The 18,140-nt window shown below is 52.6% G+C and overlaps 7 protein-coding genes across 7 annotated transcripts; 2 read left to right on the top strand and 5 right to left on the bottom strand.

Annotated features, from left to right (window-relative positions):
* Nucleotides 1-137: 137 nt before the first annotated feature.
* On the bottom strand, nt 138-1,842 carry T310_7106 (uncharacterized protein; the record flags this gene model as incomplete). The annotated part of the gene is made up of 2 exons (XM_013470095.1): nt 138-509; nt 583-1,842. The coding sequence occupies 2 exons, from the start codon at nt 1,840-1,842 to the stop codon at nt 138-140; spliced, it is 1,632 nt and encodes a 543-aa protein (XP_013325549.1).
* Nucleotides 1,843-2,693: 851 nt separating this feature from the next.
* T310_7105 (uncharacterized protein) lies at nt 2,694-3,473 on the bottom strand (the record flags this gene model as incomplete). Its single annotated transcript, XM_013470094.1, has 4 exons — nt 2,694-2,860; nt 2,955-3,229; nt 3,349-3,408; nt 3,442-3,473. The coding sequence occupies 4 exons, from the start codon at nt 3,471-3,473 to the stop codon at nt 2,694-2,696; spliced, it is 534 nt and encodes a 177-aa protein (XP_013325548.1).
* A 458-nt stretch (nt 3,474-3,931) lies between these two features.
* On the top strand, nt 3,932-6,821 carry T310_7104 (DNA helicase; the record flags this gene model as incomplete). Its single annotated transcript, XM_013470093.1, has 12 exons — nt 3,932-4,060; nt 4,132-4,186; nt 4,244-4,310; nt 4,379-4,446; nt 4,508-4,676; nt 4,748-4,808; nt 4,866-5,354; nt 5,409-5,794; nt 5,855-6,072; nt 6,128-6,594; nt 6,691-6,704; nt 6,800-6,821. 12 exons carry the CDS (start codon nt 3,932-3,934, stop codon nt 6,819-6,821), a joined length of 2,145 nt encoding a protein of 714 aa, XP_013325547.1.
* A 144-nt stretch (nt 6,822-6,965) lies between these two features.
* T310_7103 (SNARE complex subunit (Vam7)) lies at nt 6,966-8,129 on the bottom strand (the record flags this gene model as incomplete). The annotated part of the gene is made up of 1 exon (XM_013470092.1): nt 6,966-8,129. The coding sequence occupies one exon, from the start codon at nt 8,127-8,129 to the stop codon at nt 6,966-6,968; it is 1,164 nt and encodes a 387-aa protein (XP_013325546.1).
* Nucleotides 8,130-8,720: 591 nt separating this feature from the next.
* Nucleotides 8,721-10,898, top strand: T310_7102 (uncharacterized protein; the record flags this gene model as incomplete). The annotated part of the gene is made up of 2 exons (XM_013470091.1): nt 8,721-9,103; nt 9,179-10,898. 2 exons carry the CDS (start codon nt 8,721-8,723, stop codon nt 10,896-10,898), a joined length of 2,103 nt encoding a protein of 700 aa, XP_013325545.1.
* A 581-nt stretch (nt 10,899-11,479) lies between these two features.
* Nucleotides 11,480-15,226, bottom strand: T310_7101 (Aspartyl-tRNA synthetase Dps1; the record flags this gene model as incomplete). Its single annotated transcript, XM_013470090.1, has 6 exons — nt 11,480-12,725; nt 12,807-13,207; nt 13,318-13,335; nt 13,413-13,456; nt 13,568-14,153; nt 14,210-15,226. 6 exons carry the CDS (start codon nt 15,224-15,226, stop codon nt 11,480-11,482), a joined length of 3,312 nt encoding a protein of 1,103 aa, XP_013325544.1.
* Nucleotides 15,227-16,077: 851 nt separating this feature from the next.
* Nucleotides 16,078-18,044, bottom strand: T310_7100 (HAD superfamily hydrolase; the record flags this gene model as incomplete). The annotated part of the gene is made up of 4 exons (XM_013470089.1): nt 16,078-16,837; nt 16,900-17,202; nt 17,254-17,421; nt 17,704-18,044. Coding segments are annotated over 4 exons (1,572 nt in total), but the record flags the coding sequence as incomplete, so codon positions are not given.
* Between the last annotated feature and the right edge of the window lie 96 nt (nt 18,045-18,140).

Below are 18,140 nucleotides of genomic sequence, written 5' to 3'. Positions count from 1 at the left end.
ATAAAGGGAAACCGCCCAAGGTACCCTGTAGTCATCTGGCACCTCTCTCGAACTAGTTAGTACGAGTGACAGGAGAAGAGCCCCAGCCAGTGTCACTCTGTCGCTGTCGCTGGTTCCACGATGACCGATTGTTCAGTTTATGATTTATAAACATTTCTCCTATCCTCTTGCTCTGTCTCCCGGCGCAGGACGCGTTCGCGGCGGACCTGTCGTTCTCGCTCCCACTCATCCTGGGGCATGCTGGCAGCGGCGGCCATCGTCCTCCACGCGAGAGGGGAGCCGACCACCACCTGTTCATCTGCGGATGCTACGGACGCTGCGGTCTCCTCTTCCGTCTTCAGCACTGGCGGTTCGTCTTTCCCCTTTACATCTATCTCTTTCTGAGTAGTTTCTTCAGGTACTAGGGTCTCGGTCTTCGTCTTCGTTTCGAGTTCATCCTGCCGCGACTGAAGGGCTTCTGCGGCGGCTTCGGTGGCTTTCTGGCGAGCTGCGATGCTCACGAGCAAGTCCTGCGGGAGCTTCAAGTCAACAACAAACATCTTGTTACGATTGAAGAATGGACGAAGACAAGTTCACACGCACCTCAACATGCTTTACAGAATCGACTAGCTGTTCGTGAGAAAGTGACTCCTCGTCAATACGCCGTAGAAAATCCCTGGTCCAGTCTTGTGCTCGCCGTATGTCCTCTTGGAAATTTTCATACTCCGCCTCCAGAGCGTCCGTGTCCGGTATCCGAAGGCGTGTCGCCTGCAGCGCTTCCACATGGCTCCTGATACGGGCCTCCTGATCGTCGAGTTCCCGCTGCAATTCGCCGAGCTGGCCGGTCAGCCGAGTGTTGATCGATGTACGGAAGGGTTGAACCTCCTCCCGGAGAAACCTTTGGATCTCGTGCTGGATCCGTTGCCGTTCCTCCTCGAAGAACGTGTGGACATGGGCCATGTGCCTTTGGCATTCGCGGCGGAAAGTCTGGTCCAGCTCGTTGACCTCGGAGAGTATCCGAGAGCGGTTCTGATTGAGTGTCTGGGCGAGGTCGTCTCTGGATTGACGGGCGTGCTTGAGCATTCGTTCTGCTTCCTGGCGTGAGAACCTTGTGGCTGCCATGAAACGCTGCACGTCGTCACGCAGAAACTGTGATTTCTTGATGTTGAAGATAGTGATGGATATTGCAATCAACACTGCCATCCAGGACGGTATGGCAGAGAAAGAGAACGGGTCTCGAGGAGGAGGAGGAGGAGTCTGCCTTGCTGAAGCAACGATGATGTTTTTCACGAATTGAGCTCTGAACACCTTCAAGTGAGCTTCGACGATTTCCAAGACTTTGGGCGCCAGATCACCGGTAATGTTCAGACGAACTTCAAAAGTCCCGGTGAGATTCTGCGCCAATTGGGTCTTGAACTCGTCCAAACGAGCCTCAACGGCTTCAAACAACTTGGAGCCTGGCTCAGCATGCTCACGGACTGCAGGATGAACACGCGTCTCCGAAGGTGCAACCGGGGAGAAGATAACCACCGTCCTTGAGGGAAGAACATCTGTCATCATCGAAACAGAAGCAGTCTCAGTCTCGGTCTCGGTCTCAGTCCCGTCATCTATAGTCGTCACAGTTGGGATCGGAAACGTGGCCGACCAGTCCCTGGTCTTGTACCAGGTGTTATTCTCGTATCGCGGCGGCGCGATCATGTCGAGCGCCTCACCAATCCTTCCGAGGACATAGCCCATCCTGAACCCGCCCTGGAGGCGCTCGATGAAGTTGTTGGCGGGATGAACGGCGGTGAAAGGGATGGCATGGAAGATGCCGAGGATGGCCATGGCCATGGAGAACATGAACAGGCCGAAGGGGTCCATGGTGATGATGATTCGATCGATATCAGACAGCTGAATATGTATTAGCTTTCCAAATTTCTTCTATCATGAAATTCGACAGGAAATAGAAAAAGAAAGGATGCTGGCTTTGATTAAAGAGAGTAGCTGGGTCTTATCACAAGAGATTAAAAAGTGTCTTAAACAAAGACAAGACAAGACAAGCATCCGTCTGATGCATGAGTTTCGAGATATATATAATACAAAGGATGGATTCACTGAACAGTTCGTTGACTTCTGAAGAACAAAGGCTGGTCTCTGCATGCCCGAGAATAGTAACAACAATAAAGAGCAAATACAACGTTGTGTACAGCAAGCGAATGACCTGCCTTGAATGAGTCTGGCAGATTTATTCCCCCATCTACTACCTTCAAGTACCTCATCAGATGGCCAGCAGAAGGTGCAAGTGGGTATATCTTCTCATTCGAAGAACTTAGTGTTTAGTTTTCTGAGCAGCAATATAGCTAGTTGCAAGTTAGAAAAGAGTATAAAGAACCGTTTCCGCAACACCAGCTACCCTCAAAGAAAGGAATTGAACAAACTGGGAACTACCGATTACTACCAAGCTGGAGGGCATAGGCAATGAACGCCAGGAATTGGTAAAGACTGAAGATAGGAAGGTATGGTGAATACTGCATAGTGCAATGTAGACCTTCAGTATCATAAGGATCATCCATTCATTATAGACGCTAATATAAAGTATTTCTGAAAAAAAATGTTGGAGAGGAGATCAAGTCTTTTTATTCAACGGCTTTCAAAGACTAAAAGCTGGAAAAGGCAGGCTATCATCATGATACCTAGCATAGCATACCATGTTTGCGTTTATCACTTCATATTCAGGACAACCTCCTGCCCAGGACCACGCCATAGGCAACTGTCGCCAGGAGACCGCCCAGGTTGACCAGCGTCGAGATTCCATGCAGCTTGGCAAACTTCTTGTTGAGCTCGGTCATCTCCTTGGAGTGAGGAGGCGGGTCATAACTCTTCTTGCCGTCGATCGATTCTGCCAGAGATCATATATATCAGCCCGTACCTATACAGTGTACTCGTGCGTACTCGGCAGCAGCCAAACCGGTAGGTAGTAGGCAGGTACCAACCTTGCTGCCACCTCTGCTTGATAACTCCCACAACCTTCGGGGTCAGATAGAGCAGGTTGGTCAGTCCCGAAACGAAGACGATCGAAAGCGGCAGCAACACCGTCAGACGATTCTCCTCGAGAAGCACCCCCGCGAGGCTAGAGGGCCCAGTTCCCAGGACCGTTCTGGCTCCCGGGTAGGTCAGCGCTGCGACAACGGGGAGAGCGCTCTGCAGGGTGAAGTAGATCGGGAACAGGCTATTCTGGAGCGTCGAGAACTGCTGACGGGGAAGCGTCCTGAACGCGACGGTTCCGCCAACGAAGGTCTACATATATAACGGAATGTTGTAGGAGCTTTTGATGAGTTATCTATCCTCCTGACCAATTGACCAGAAACAAAACTCAGGATGTCAAACCTGATAGATCTCGACTCCCAGAAGGGTGCCGTAGCTGATTGAAGTGTGATGTCAGCCGATCTATTAGTAGCAGCCGTAGTACTGGTGACGCACCTTAGTATGTGGAAGGGGCCCAGGATAGACATCCTGCTCTGTTGTACTGATATGGAAACACCTCGTGACTGGAACAGAACTATATGGGATTATACTTAGACAGATACCCCACTGACTGGGAATTCAGAGGGAAGAGTAAGTTGTGTTATGCTACGGGTAGGTTAGAGAAGCTGTCAAGCTTGGGTCTCCCGAGCTAACGCTAGCTGCATGTGGGGCATGTTCTTATCTCCACGGCCCGCTCAAACCTAGATCTGCTTCCAACAAAGCACAAATATCTATACACACGGCCTTTTCCGTAAGGCCCACGCACCTTCCCGACGTCATGTGCACTCGCGTCTGCCGCGCCTCAAAAAGGAAATATCACGCGTCTGCCTGGAGGCGCTCCTTAGTCATAGAAAGAAACGCATCTACGCCATGCAGTGATTTATTTATCTGACATTTCCTTCCTCTTCGTTGCAGCAGGAGGGACAGCTGACATCTCTTTTGCAAAATGGCTGACAAGGAGGCCACCGTCTACGTGATCGATGTGGGAAAGTCCATGGGGAGGCGCCGCCATGGACGGCCGGTATCTGACCTGGAATGGGCAATGCAATATGTCTGGGACAAGATTACGACAACCGTATGCTGACACTTGATCCGGTCTCCTGGAAATTAAATTCCTGCGTTGAGAACTGACATATCTTCTGTTAGGTTGCCACGGGGCGGAAAACGGCTACAATTGGAGTGGTCGGGCTGAGGACAGATGGTGAGATTTTACCGTGCCCGAATCAGGTAAATATGATTTACTGATGTATCTGGACAGAAACATCGAACGACTTGCAGGATGATGACAGCTATTCGCACATCTCTGTCTTTCAGGAAATTGGACAGTATGTGCCTCAGCTGACACTGATGACTAGTGACTTTTCCTCGCATATACTAAATAAATCACTGCCAGGGTCCTCATGCCTGATCTGCGAAAACTGCGCGACCTGATCAAGCCTAGCAACACTGATGAAGGAGATGGTGAGTTTTGCCCGTATCTTCGGACTCATTTGATTTGATATTGAGACCTATCTACCTATAGCTATCTCCTCCCTTGTCGTCGCGATCCAGATGATCACCACTTATACCAAAAAGCTGAAGTATCGACGGAAAATCATTCTCGTGACGAACGGGGAAGGATCCATGAGTACCGATGGTCTTGATGAGATCGTGAAAAAGCTCAAGTCCGATAGCATTGAATTGGTGGTCTTGTATGTTTTTCACTTCTCTTTGACTTTTCTTGTGGCTGGTATGCAAAATGGCTAAACTGGTTTCGTTGCAGGGGTGTTGACTTTGATGATCCTGAATTTGGTGTCAAAGAGGAGGACAAGAATCCAGCAAAAGTATTCAATGTTTTTTTTTTAGCAGGTTGGAAGAGTTGCTGATTCGATCTGCCGCAGGCTGAGAATGAAGCGGTCCTCAGAGGTCTCGTTGATTCCTGCGACGGAGTCTACGGGACATTACAACAGGCCATATTGGAGCTGGACACACCGCGTGTGAAGGTTGTTCGTGGAATACCCTCCTTTAGAGGAGAGCTCCGACTGGGGAACCCTGAAGAGTATTCGTCTGCCCTTCGTATCCCAGTCGAAAGATACTACCGAACTTATGTTGCCAAGCCGCCGACAGCGAGCTCCTTTGTCCTACGATCTGACGCTGCAGCTGGTCAAGAGGGTGCAGAGAATGCACTGACAAGCGTCCGAAACGCACGGACATATCACGTCAGTGATGAGTCCGCACCAGGAGGCAAGAGAGACGTGGAGCGAGAAGATCTCGCCAAGGGCTACGAGTATGGGAGAACCGCGGTGCACATTAGTGAGTCCGATGAGAATATCACCAAACTCCAGACGAACCCTGGTCTGGAAATCATCGGCTTCATTCAGAGTGACCATGTATGTTTCTCGTCAAGGGTATCTCATCTGAACCGTGATTAACCTAGGATCCAGTACGACCGATACATGCACATGTCTACCAGCAATGTCATAATTGCACAGAAAGCAAACGAAAAGGCGATCCTTGCTCTTTCATCTTTCATTCACGCCTTGTTCGAGTTGGACTGTTATGCTGTGGCCAGACTTGTTACCAAGGACAACAAGCCCCCACTCATCGTATTACTGGCACCATCTATTGAAGCAGACTTTGAATGTCTTCTAGAAGTCCAGCTCCCTTTTGCTGAAGATGTTCGGTCGTACCGTTTCCCTCCCTTGGACAAGGTGGTCACTGTCTCTGGAAAGACAGTCAAAGAGCACCGACATCTCCCAAGTGACGAATTGCTGAATGCGATGAGCAAATACGTCGACAGCATGGAGCTCGTCGACAAGGATGAAAACGGGTGAGTCATCACAGGGAAACCGTCATGCTGCTCATCTCAAGTATACTGACAACTCCACAGAGAACCAGTTGACAGCCTGGCTCCCAGACTGGAGGATTCGTACTCTCCACTGCTGCACAGGATCGAGCAAGCTATCCGGTGGCGTGCCATCCATCCAAACGAGCCTCTTCCGCCCCCTTCTGAGAAGTTGACGCAGCTGTCACGACCGCCAGCAGATCTGCAAGCGCGCGCGAAGAAATACCTGGATCGGGTCATTGCCGCCGCCGATGTGAAGAAAGGTCTGTCAACTTCTACGCTCCCCCAGAATGCATCTGACTAAAAAATGCTGCACAGTTCCACCAAAAGCAAAAGGTCGCAAGCGGAATCGCGAAGCCGACAAACCCCTATCGGGTCTTGACGTTGACGAGCTCCTTCGTCGCGAGAAGCGCGCCAAGATCTCAGCCAACAACGCCATCCCCGAGTTCAAACAGTCGCTGGTCAACGCCGAGACCATCGACGCCGTCCGTGACGCAGTCAGCCAGATGGAAAGCATCATCGAGAACCACATCCGAAGCAGCTTTGGAGACGCCAACTACGACCGCGTGATCGAGGAGCTGGGTGTCCTCCGCGAGGAGCTGATCGCCTACGAAGAGCCGGATCTCTACAACGACTTCCTGCGGAGGCTGAAGGACAAGATCCTCAATGAGGAGCTGGGCGGAGACAGACGAGAGCTGTGGTGGCTCGTCAGGAGGCAACGGGTCGGTCTGATAGACAAGAAGGCGTCGGAACGGGTTGAAGTTACTGAACAGGAAGCCAGGGAGGTAAGTAAGCAGATACATTATTCCTTTAGTTCCATTAAACGAGCTGCATGATGAGCTGACTTTTGTTCACTAGTTCATGACCTCGAAATAAAATAGTCCATTATTGCTATGTATGTCAAGGCGCCTGGCCGTAGTAGTCTTAACATGCTGATGCTGTGAATCAAAGCGCCAGATGAACAATAATAGAAATAATACCACTTGGTAGCTGTCTCCATTCTCACAGATAGACAACGTTAAAGAAAAGAAAAACGTAAAAAGAGGGTATATGTGGTCTAGTAACGCCGCAAGGAAAAAAAAACTCATACGTTAGTTTCGAACGCAAATCTCAAAATCGAGCACTTCGAGTAAATACTCTGTCGTATCGTTTCGCCTCAGGATATCTTCCCGAGCCTTCTCTTTCCGATATCGATTTTCCGTTGTAATCTAGTTATTATTACTCCAGTTAGTAAATGCACGACGGGCAGTATTGTAAATAATGAAATCAGCAGCGAGAGTACGAACATGTCCACATCCTCATCGGCTTTCCGGAGCAACTCGTTCTGGATCTCCAGCTCATTGTTAATGGCGATCCCCAGCTCCTTCTGTCGAGCGACGATTTTCATCAACTCCTCCACGCTCCGGTCCTGCTCTTCCATCGTCTGCTTCTGCAGCTGGAGCACGCCCTGGTTGTCGAGTTCCCGCGTCTTGTCCGTTTCCTTGCCCAGGACTCGTCCAGAACGGGGTTTGGCGCTCCCCACCAGGGCGTCCTTGTCCTGCATCGAAGCGACAGCGTTGTCGAGCTTGCTCTTCGTCACCATCGCGTTGTGCAGATTCTCCAATCCGTCCTTCTCTTTCTTGGCGCTCGCGATGAGATCCTTCCTCCGACGGATCTCTCCCTCGCCTAACCTGCTGCCGCCCCATCCAGACGACTTGTCGCTCAGGTTCTTCAGCCCTTCCTCAAGAGCGCCGATCATCGACCCTGCTTTCACCAAGCTGCTTTTGGCCTGTGCCGAGCTCTCGTGTTGTTTCTGTGGAGTCGTGGCCTGATCACGTCTCGTCAGATGCAGCCTCGTCTCGTGTAAGTGCGCCTTCATCTCCCGGTAGCAATCCAGCCACAGGACTGGATCCGTGATCGGTCCGCCGCCTGGCGCGCCCGGTTCCGTGATGGACTTGTGAAGCTTCGATGCGGCAGAGCTATCCGACAGGGCTTGGGAGGGGAGGTTTAGAAAGGACCTCCAGACGCTTGTTTGACGCCATCGCGGGTCCTCGCTCTCGTTGATGGCCCGCAGGTATCTTTCCAGGCCTTTGCGCCGCTCTTCGCGCAGAGTCTCGTTCGAGTTCGTGTTGGAAAACCAGGACTTCCCGGGCAGAGCGACGGGTGGTTGGGCGCCAACCTGGCGGACTAGTGCGTCATGGAACGATGCAAATTCTGAATAGCGTTTCTGGACAACGAACGACCGTAGAGGCAGCCGGATGGTGATGTTGTATAGCGTATACGGACTGGGAGCGTCCGCGATGGTGGCTGTCGGGATGGAAATTTCGACATTCGGGGCCATGATTATAGTTCAGACGGGAAAAAGAACAAAACAAAGAGCAGGCCCTTGTTATCGACCAGGAAGCATAATTCCCGCCGCTTCTCTTGCGGTATCTCTGTCGTTGCAGAGTTGGTTGCAGAGTAGTGGAGTCGGCCGGCGGGTGGAAACTCCCGCAATGACGCAGGCGCCCCATCTTCTTCTGCCACCGCCGATCTGTGGCTTAGCTTCTTCTTGTCAAGACTCGACTCCACCATCGCGACTCCAGGCAGCACGAATCGCACGATTGCCGAAAAACTACACCGTACTAGGGGAAGGCCTAATTAATCTATTACCCTAGCTAAAAATGGGGTTGTCAAACTTATCATATAGCCGTGCGACCCGCCCTTGGAGGTCACTAGATCCAACCTGCGCACGGCCTGGTTACGGTTGATGGGAGCTAAAATTAGAACGAAAGATATACTGGCGGTCCGTCCCCGCGTCTATCCACAATCCAAAACTCGTATGCAGAGTTATCTACAGGTCGATCCAATCATGAGTCCTTTGTGACATGTCGTTGAATACATGGTCTCAATCGAGTCTGCCGTTCTTACATGACCATCCTCACCAAGATCAATGTCCCGTGATTCGACTGTCAGCCAAGATACGTCTCACCTGGCCCCATCTCTACTGTCGACAACGTCTGCCTATACTGTAGGTGATCAGAATACGCAGTCCCGGGGAGTCTACTCGCGATGGGGTGGTTCATACGTCGGCTCCTCGTCGACGTTGTCTCTGGGTCCGTCGGAGAGCGTCAATATAGACGGGAGACGAAAGTTGCTCTTGATCTATATCCATGGCTTCATGGGTGAAGAAGCGAGCTTCCACAAGTTCCCTGCTCATGTCCATAACCTTGTCACCATTGCTCTGGCCGAGTCGCACGTTGTGTATTCGAAGGTATATCCTCGATACAAATCCCGCCGAGCAATGGACATTGCACGTGATGATTTCAGTCGATGGTGCGTTTGCAGACTGGCATATCTCTCTTTAGAGATCATCCTAGAAAGAAACGCATGATACTAAGTGTCGAATAGGCTATCACCGCATGAGTCGGAAGATACAGATGTGATCCTACTCGGCCACAGCCTGGGTGGGATCCTAGCCGCAGAGGTTGCGCTGCTCCCATCAGCCCCTGGGAGCAAGGAGATCTTCGAGCATCGTATCCTGGGACTCATCAATTTCGACGTGCCATTTCTGGGACTCCACCCAAGGGTAATCAGCACAGGCATTGGGAACTTGCTCCATCCCAAGCGCAAGAATTCACCGAGTCCTCAAAGAAAACGAGATCCTTCTCCACCAGCAAATCCGTCAGAGACCGTATCCAGCAGACTGGGTTCAATCGATTTGGACGATCACCCATGTTCTGACCCCTTCGCTGTGCCTTCCAACGATCCCCATTTTGACCCTGCCTTCCCCAACGACGTCCATCTAGCACGGCGAGGTCAGCTGGATGGCGCGCTGCATTTTATCAAGAAAAACTCAGACCATCTAGCCAGTGCGATTCAGGATTATTTCAAGTCGTATTTCGAATTCGGAGGCTGTCTTCTTGACTACGCTGGCCTCCACAGTCGGTACCGAAGACTTCGAGAACTCGAAGCGGTGAACGAACTCGAGCGCAAGCGAGATGCGCAGGGCCGATTGCTGCGGCGGATCAGATTCGTCAATTATTACACTGCAAGCACGGGCCGGATCAAGTCGCGGTCGCCTTCTCCTATGAGGGTGCCAGAATCGGACACCCAGCAAACACGGTCGATCTCGGGAACCTCCGTCGGGAAAGAAATAATCAACGAACAAGCTCGATCACGGCAGTCAAGTCCACGACCCTACGTGGAGGGTCCACAGGAAGGATCAAAGCATGACCTGGACGGATACGACGCAAGCGGCGCTCAGTCAGAAGAGTCGGAAAACCCGCATATTCCGACATTAGAAGACGACGTTAACCCGCACGAGAACAATCCGACCGCTGCCATTGAGTCACTACCACCTCTACCTCCTCTCCCAGACGAGCCATCAGCGTTCGACCCATCTCGGTACCATGACAAAGACACGTTGAAGCTGGCGCAGAAGGAGCATTCACGACTAGTCAAAGCGTACGAGCGGGCAAAAAAGGACCGTGACAAAGCAATCAAGGATCGCGAGGAACTTGCCCGAAAACTGGCAAAGGCGGCTGCCAAGAAACAGCTTCAAGAACAGAAGAAAGCAGCAGCAGCAAAGCAGGGCGAAAAGGCAAGCGCAAACAATAAGGACAGTGATATTGTCGTCATCGTCCAGGAGGAGGAGGAAACATCCTCATCCTCATCCTCGATAGATGAGCGACCACCTAGTTCCCGAGACTTGAATAATTCCAACATTTCTCTTCTCACAAATAATACTACCACCACCGGACGAGGATCAGAAGACCACGACACTGCCATCCTCTCCTCCTCCCCACAGCCTTCTGCACCACCACCTCCACCACCTCCACCTCTTCCTCCCCGACCGCAGCAGAAGCAGAGCCCAAAACAGAAACCTTCAAAAAAAGACCGCAAATTCTGCGCCCTCCCTCCCGCAGTCGAAAGCGACCCCCTCTGGGAGCGAGTTTTCATGGAGGGGATCGACGAGGTCGTCGCGCACCAGTCCATGTTCCTCCCGAACGGCAGCTACTACGAGCGACTGGTCGGGGACACCGCGGCACGGATCGAGGAGTGGGTGAAGGACGATTGCACGCGGCGGGTGATCTGGAGGAGTCAGGTGGAGGATGGGGTCCTGGGGTGATTTTCATTCGCTTCGCTACACTTGACTTCGGTCCGTGTGTTGATTATGATGAATGAATGAACATGATATAAATAATACTTACTTAATTGTAGATGGATTACAGATGTGATAGATAACCTTTTTTTTTTGGGTGATAGATAGATGCCTTTAAAGACTATTACTACCGTACATACATACATACATCTATACATACACATCTATATCCCTATCTACCTATTTCTTCACCCAATTCTTGTCTTATTCCTAGCTAGGTAGCTAGGATGATAGCTTCTCTTTACTCAAAAGAGACAATTCGATTCAATAAAAGTAGTGGGTATCTTATTCTTCGGATAATGATCAATCAATCGACGATCTATCTTACAGATATCCGTCCACATTCATGTCCCAGCACAGAAAGAAGAAAGAAAAAAGAAGAAAAATATTAGTGAATCAGTCAGTCAAAGAGTACATACAGTACATAACCAGCCAGCCAGCCAGCCAGCCAGCCAGCTAGCTAGCTAGCAAACTTCCGTCCGTACGTCCGTCCGTCGAGACTTGATAGAAAGAAGACAAGAAAGGGAGAAAGAAAAATGTTCTCCTCATCACCATACATCCCGCGCATCTAAAAGATCGCGCTGCCCGTAGAACTCGCCCACAATGGTGATGATCATGTCGAGCATTGCGCGCGTGTGTTTAGCGGCGTCGTCGAGGTCGAGACTAGATTTGGATGCTCTGGACTGTCTCTCATCTTCTTCTTCTCCTTCGACGGAAAAAGAGGTCGATTTCTCTCGCGAGTCCTCTGTTGTTGGGCTCACCTGGAGCAGTCGCGCTTGGAGTCGGGCCTTTGCTGCTTCTAGGTCTGCGTCTGCGTCTGCGCCTTCTGGTTGCTCTGATGCTGGTGCTGTTGATTCTGCAGCGGGAGCGGACGATGAATTGTGAGACGTTTGCGTCGCTTCTGTCGTCTCTACTACCGGCTGTTGATCGGCTTGAGGAGAGATGCTGTCGGAAGGTGGTTCCCTGACGACTCCGGTCTCTTTCTCGGCCTGGACTCTTGTCTGTCCCTCGTCAGAGTCAGAATCCCCTTCTCCCCGGCGATGCTCATCACGATCATCACCAACCCTCTTCGCGCTCTCCTCTTCTCTCAGCTTCGACAATATCTTGACAGCCCGCTTCCCGAGGTCACGAAGTTCGCTGACTTCCTCGCTTGCCAGCTGCCCCACGTCGCGACATCGCCCCAACAACCCCCAAGCCCACGCCCCAATCCTCCGTATCCTCATCGCATCCCTCGTTTTGACACTATCTGACAGCATTCGCGCCACGATCTTGAGCGCGCCAAACACGCTGTTCATGTCCATGCAGGCCAGCTGCACCATCTGCGGATCGGTCGTGATCAGGAGACGGCGCCACTCCGAGCGCGCCGACTTCACGCTATACGGCAGACTGATCGGGTGGGAATCGTCGAGGGCGGCGATCGCGGAAGCCGGTGGCGAGCATCTCAGGGTAGACCGGAGGAGGAGGAACCGATGCCGCAGGAGGTTGTAGTAGGACGCTTGCGCATCCTCCTCTTCTTCGCCTTCTACCTCTCCCCCTCCTTCGTCTTCTTCGTCGTCGACCTCTTCTCCTCCCGGTATCCCGGCCATGTAGACTCCATCGTGATAATAACCACTCGGTTCTTGTTCTTCCCTTTGCAACTCCCCCTCCTCGTCGGCGGCACCGCCGCCTGTTCTAGCTACCTCCTTAGAAATGGCAGCCTCTGTAGTCGTAGGTTTCGGCGCAACGAACAGAGTAGGCAGAGAATTGGCCTCCGATCTAAATAAATAAATCAAAGTATTAGGAAAACCGTCCGTCCTTGATATCAGCAGCTGAGAGAGCAAGAAAAAAAAACAATAGTAAAGCAAAGAGTCGTGACAAGGTGGTATAAAAACTTACCGAACCATTCGAAGATACTCCAACCCATCTTCCGCCGGCCCATAGAACAGCTCATCCGCAGCATTCGCATCGTCCAGGCCCGGAAACGCGCTCTTCTGGCCGTAGACAGGGTCGCTGCGAGGGCGCACGCGAGCATACTTCAAGCTCGACGCTAGCAGCCCTCCTCCTCCTCTTCCTCCTACTCCTACTCCTTCTTCTTGGTCATCGTCATCCCCATCGACATCTGCATCGACATCATCGACAGCGGCAGCGGCATCGGCGTAGAGGGTCTGCGGGCGCGACCTCTTGGCATACGGCGAGTCGTTTCCGGGATCCGATGACGAGGGGGTTTTGCGCTTTTCAGGCATTTCTGCCTTTTTCAAAATTGAATGGGGGGATGACGCCGGGAATCTCTCGGGAAGCTGGAGATTCAGTAATCATTGATCAATGTTGTTTGTGGCGGAGAAGCATATCTCGGAGCTCGGGCCACCTGCACGGAGTACTTTCGATAGGTTCCAGACTTTGAACTTACAGTCCGCCAAATACATATCTACATCTACGGATTACAACTTTACGCATGAAATCGCTTCCGTTAGGACATTGCTATATGCAGATTTCTCATAACACAGTCTTCTTTCTCCTAATCGCATTTAACAAATCATAACCATCAACTACATGACATAAGTACACTTAAGGCCGCAAGCGCTGCGGGTCACGAGGGAACAAGGTCGCCAGTCTAATGTTAGGCAGCCCCAGGAAGAACTGGACGATACGGTTCAAACCCAAACCACCGCCTGCGTGAGGCGGGCAGCCCTGACGGAAAGCTGCCAGATAGTCCTCAAAGCCCTCCGACTTCGGGTCAACTCCCTTGGCGATCATGCTCTCTTCTAGCTCTTTCGCGTCGTTGATTCGCTGAGCGCCAGACATGATTTCCTCTCCACGCATGAAAAAGTCATACGAGTTCGAGAATCGCGGGTCCTCGGGATCCGCCTTGGTGTAGAACGGCCGAACAGCCATCGGGAACTTGTCGAGCACATAGAAATCGGTGTCGTACTTCTCCCGGATGATCTGCCCCAGCTGCTTCTCCATCGCAGTGGTCAGGTCGTTTTCGAATCGTTCCTGCTCGGACACGTCGACGCCGGCCTCCTTCAGCAGCGCAATGGCGTCCATGTACTTCAATCGAAGAGCTTTGCCATCCTTGGGAAGTTTAAAGTCACCAGCCTTGGGATACGACTTCTGAATAATGGCAATCTGGTCCTTGTAGCGTTCTTTCAGCTGAGTCAGGATGAACACAAGAAGCTGCTCGGCAAATTCCAGAACTTCGTGGTAGTGGTGACGGAATGTCTTCTCGAAGTCGAGACCGGTGAACTAGGCGGCTTTCTGTCAATATACGAACTACAAACTGCGCAGGGATATCACCATACCTCCGTCAGATGCCTGTGGGTGTTGCTGTCTTCTGCCCGGAAGACGGGGCCGACTTCAAAGACACTCTCCATATCACCGGCAATACACATCTGCTTGTAGAGCTGAGGACTCTGAGCCAGGTAGGCCTTCCTCTTGAAGTACTTGATTTCAAAAACCTCGCTGCCTCCTTCGGACGAGGACCCAGTCAGCTTGGACGTAAAGATCCACCGCGCGCCGCTCTTCAGCATGTACTCAGTAAACAATTCCGCAACGCCGCTCGATATCCATGTGATGGCCTGGCTGGTTTCGGTCTGCAGATCGAGGACGCGGTTGTCCAGGCGGGTTTTCAACGTGACGATAGGAGCACCCTCGGCGTCAACCTGAGTGCCGTCCTCAACGATATCGCTGAGGGGCGGGGGTCTCTCCGCATCCTTGACCTGCATCGGCAGTTGCTGGGCTGCCTCGGCGATGAGGTAGATCTTGCGGATGTGGATCTCGAGCTCGCTCAGGGTTGCGGAGACGATCGGAACGTTGGGTTTCTTCACGATGCCGGTGACCTGGACGATGGAATTGACGTTGATACCGCCGGCCCATTTGACCATCTGCCTCGAAATCGGCTCCGCCGCCGCAATGACCGCCTGCACCTTCTTCCCTTGCTGTCTCAGCATCAAGAACGCCAGCTTGGCACTCTGCTGCCGCGCGTTATCGACGCGGGCGACGACCGTCACTTCCTTCTCGTAGAGATCTCCCGACAGCTGGGAGAAATTCGTCACGGGCGCCAGGTCCTCGGAGTCGGGCAATCGACCGTACAGTCCCTTGGCGGTGTCGACGGCGTCTTGGGCCGCCTGCTGGGCTTTTTCCTGGGCGGCGCGCTGGGCGGCCTTCTCAGCCTTGGCCTTTTCCTTTGCAGCTTTCTTCAAGGCATTCTTGCTGGGCGCAGGAGCACCTTCGGGAGCTGCTGTAGCGGCTGGCGCTCCCTCTGCAGGCGAAGGCGTCTCTTCGGGTTTGGGACGGTGGGGTAAACTGGAGTCGGCCATGGTGCTGCTGTCGTAACACTAAGTCAAGAAAAAACAAAAGACCAAGAAACTGAGTAAGAGAGGTGTCAGAGGTACCTCAATGGACCTCCAACAATGGCAGGGAAGAAAAATTAAGGGTTCTGGTTTGAACCGGAGAGAGAGACGTCTGTAACGTATGATCGCAAAGTCTGAACGAGTCATCCATCCCCGCCGGCGGGATGAGTAACCCCTCCAAGCACAGCCCTAAGCCCTAGGCAATTTCTATTCGGGATGCAATACTATCACGTGATGAGAGATCCCATCGACATTGAACAAGAAGTCGTATCTCCCATCTTGAGGTTGAAATGTCTGATCCAAAAAACAGGATTCTATCTCAACTCCCAATTCAGCTAAGTATGACAATGAGCCTGCCTGAGATGATTCAGAACGCAATGCTTCTGATCATTTCTCTTGTCCAATCAGATCGCGTTTTTGTACGAGCGGATGGTTACCCGCTTTCCCAAATGGGACGTCACTCTATACAGTAGGTAGCTATAGAACCTGGAGCCCTGGAAGTGAGAGGATAGGTAGTAGCCTCGGTATACAGAGACTAGTAGATTAATTGGATATGTTACATTTATTTATTCATTTATATTCTGTGTCTACCTGTACAGGGAGAAAGTTGCCAGTAGTTACCCTCTAGCAAATCCAATACAAATCTCAACGCAGGCCACGCTTCGTTGTTTGGCTAGTCGCCTCAGTCAATGCTATATAAATGGCGACGTTGTCCAGAAGCGCGAGTCGACTCACTTCATCGAATGTATGTGCTCGTACTGAGGCTGTTGCACATGCAAAAGTCCGGTTAAAGCGTCCTCTTAGGCTCCAATAATTGCCTATTTCTCCTTCAAACCCCACTCAACAGCCTTCAGCACATTATCGACAATCGTCCTCGGAGTCCACGCCGGCTCTCCGCCGTTGTACACTCCCGTTCGAACCAGGATCGAGTGCCAGTCGCTGCCGTGCTTGCTCCGGTACGAGTTCGCGCCGCGAATGTCCGATTCCGGGTTGTCGCCCACCATGTAGACGCGACGGATTGGGGGCAGGTTGTCCGACTGGAACATTCGCGAGCGGTTCCGCAGCAGCTGCCTCTCGGCGAATGCGTAGGTGTGTTCGTACGGCTTGCCGATGATGGTCTTCTGCAGCACGACGCCTTTGCTCGGCCCGCCGGTTGTCGCAGCCCAAACACCTTCGAGAGCTTCCCGGAAACCACCTTGTCCAAGACGCGGGAGATGGTACGCGGCAGCCCACCACAGATCCGGGTTGGAAAAGTACAGCGGCGGCTGCCCATCCTGCTGGTAGCCGCGATTGGGAAGATCCGCTCGCCCGTTCTTTTCCGAAATGGTCCCTAGGATACCTTGCGACGACAGCAGAACATCGATGATAATCTGGACATCAAGAGCCCAGTCTCGAGGGTCGTTGAAAACGAACACGGCGTCGATCTTGAGGCTCTCGGACGGATTTGAAGGGTCGATTGGCTTCGGAAGAGGCCTCGCAAAGTTTTTGTAGTAATCCTTAAAGACTCGCGAGAACGGCCAGATGGAGGGATAGGCGTGGAAGATGTCGCCGGGCGTGATCACGGTCTTAAACCCGTACCTGGAGGTATGTCAACCATGTAATCCAGATCCAGACCACCCAACAGACCAACAAATCCATACCTCTCTGCCACCTTGCGGCAAGCATCGCCGTCACCGCCAACCACCATGACGCATTTGTCCTCCAGCGCGCTCTGCCCATCCGTTCCTTTAACCAGCTCGGCAAACGGAGAGTGGCTCTGGACGATCACGCTAGGGTCCAATGGGACGTTCAGCTTCTCGCTGATCTCTGCCACTCGCTCCGTCTCGTGCTTTCCGCCGCCATTGGTGAGCAGGATGAAGGGAATGCCGCGTTCTTGCAGAGTGCGGAGTGCGTCCGCAGCGCCGGGAATGGGTTTCGAGGATCGGAGGAGGACACCATCGATACTGCCTCATCAGAATTAGACTGATAATAACAAAGGCACAGCGAGAACTTACTCAAAAGCGAAAGCAATGTCAGGCACTTGTGTTCGGGCTGCTGCAGTGGTCTGGAAACATCTCTGATAGCAGAAGGCTGGAGAAGGGGCTCGGAGATGCGAGCGGGCGTGGGCACGCAGCGGCCGAACCGGCCGCAGAAGCGCCTGCGGCCTCATGCTGAGAGCCGATCTGTGCAGGCTGAGACGTGGAATTGGTCTTCCAACGTGAGGATTGACTCAAGGCAATTGCAGTAATCAACGTCGGTCTCCGCGTCGGAGTCGGAGGGTCGAGTGGAGAACCCGCCGTGCTTAGCTTATCACGCCGCCGGCCAAGCAGCCGAAGGACATCGGCATTGACATCATCTCGCGCTGGACGTCCTCCGCAGACAGCTGGACATCTGGCGGGCCTATGATGGAGGAGCCATGAAAATCATATCTGCCAGGCCACAGGCTCCCTCTGAGGTCTTCCTACCCACGGAGATCGTCATCCAGATCGTCTCTGCCGTCGCCCAGGATGGCGATCTGGACGCCCGCCAAGAAACGCTGTATCGCTGCTGCTTGGTGTCGCGGCAGTGGTACTCGGCGGCCGTGCCTTTTCTCTACGAACGACCGCGGCTGGGCGGAGGCAAGAGCTTCGAGAAGTTCACGGCCGTGGTCTGTCCCCCTGTGCGGGCGCCCAAGAGCAGGACCAACCTGGGCAGCCTCGTGCGCCGGCTCGACATGAGTCGGCTGGTCCACCACAGCACCAAGAGCCTCACCGCGAGGCTGCTGGGCAGGGTGCGAGAGAACCTGGAAGTCTTTATCGCGCCAGCGGCTTCATTCTCGTAAGTAGGCATATGAGAACCTTTGTGGCATAGAGCATACGTATCTGACAAGATCCAGTATCAACTCCCTGCCTTCGCTTTCCAA

The sequence above is a fragment of the Rasamsonia emersonii genome (genome assembly GCF_000968595.1).
Source record: "Rasamsonia emersonii CBS 393.64 chromosome Unknown ctg1118621760502, whole genome shotgun sequence".
NCBI lineage: Eukaryota > Fungi > Ascomycota > Eurotiomycetes > Eurotiales > Trichocomaceae > Rasamsonia > Rasamsonia emersonii.
This window is presented reverse-complemented; position numbering and strand designations above follow the sequence as displayed.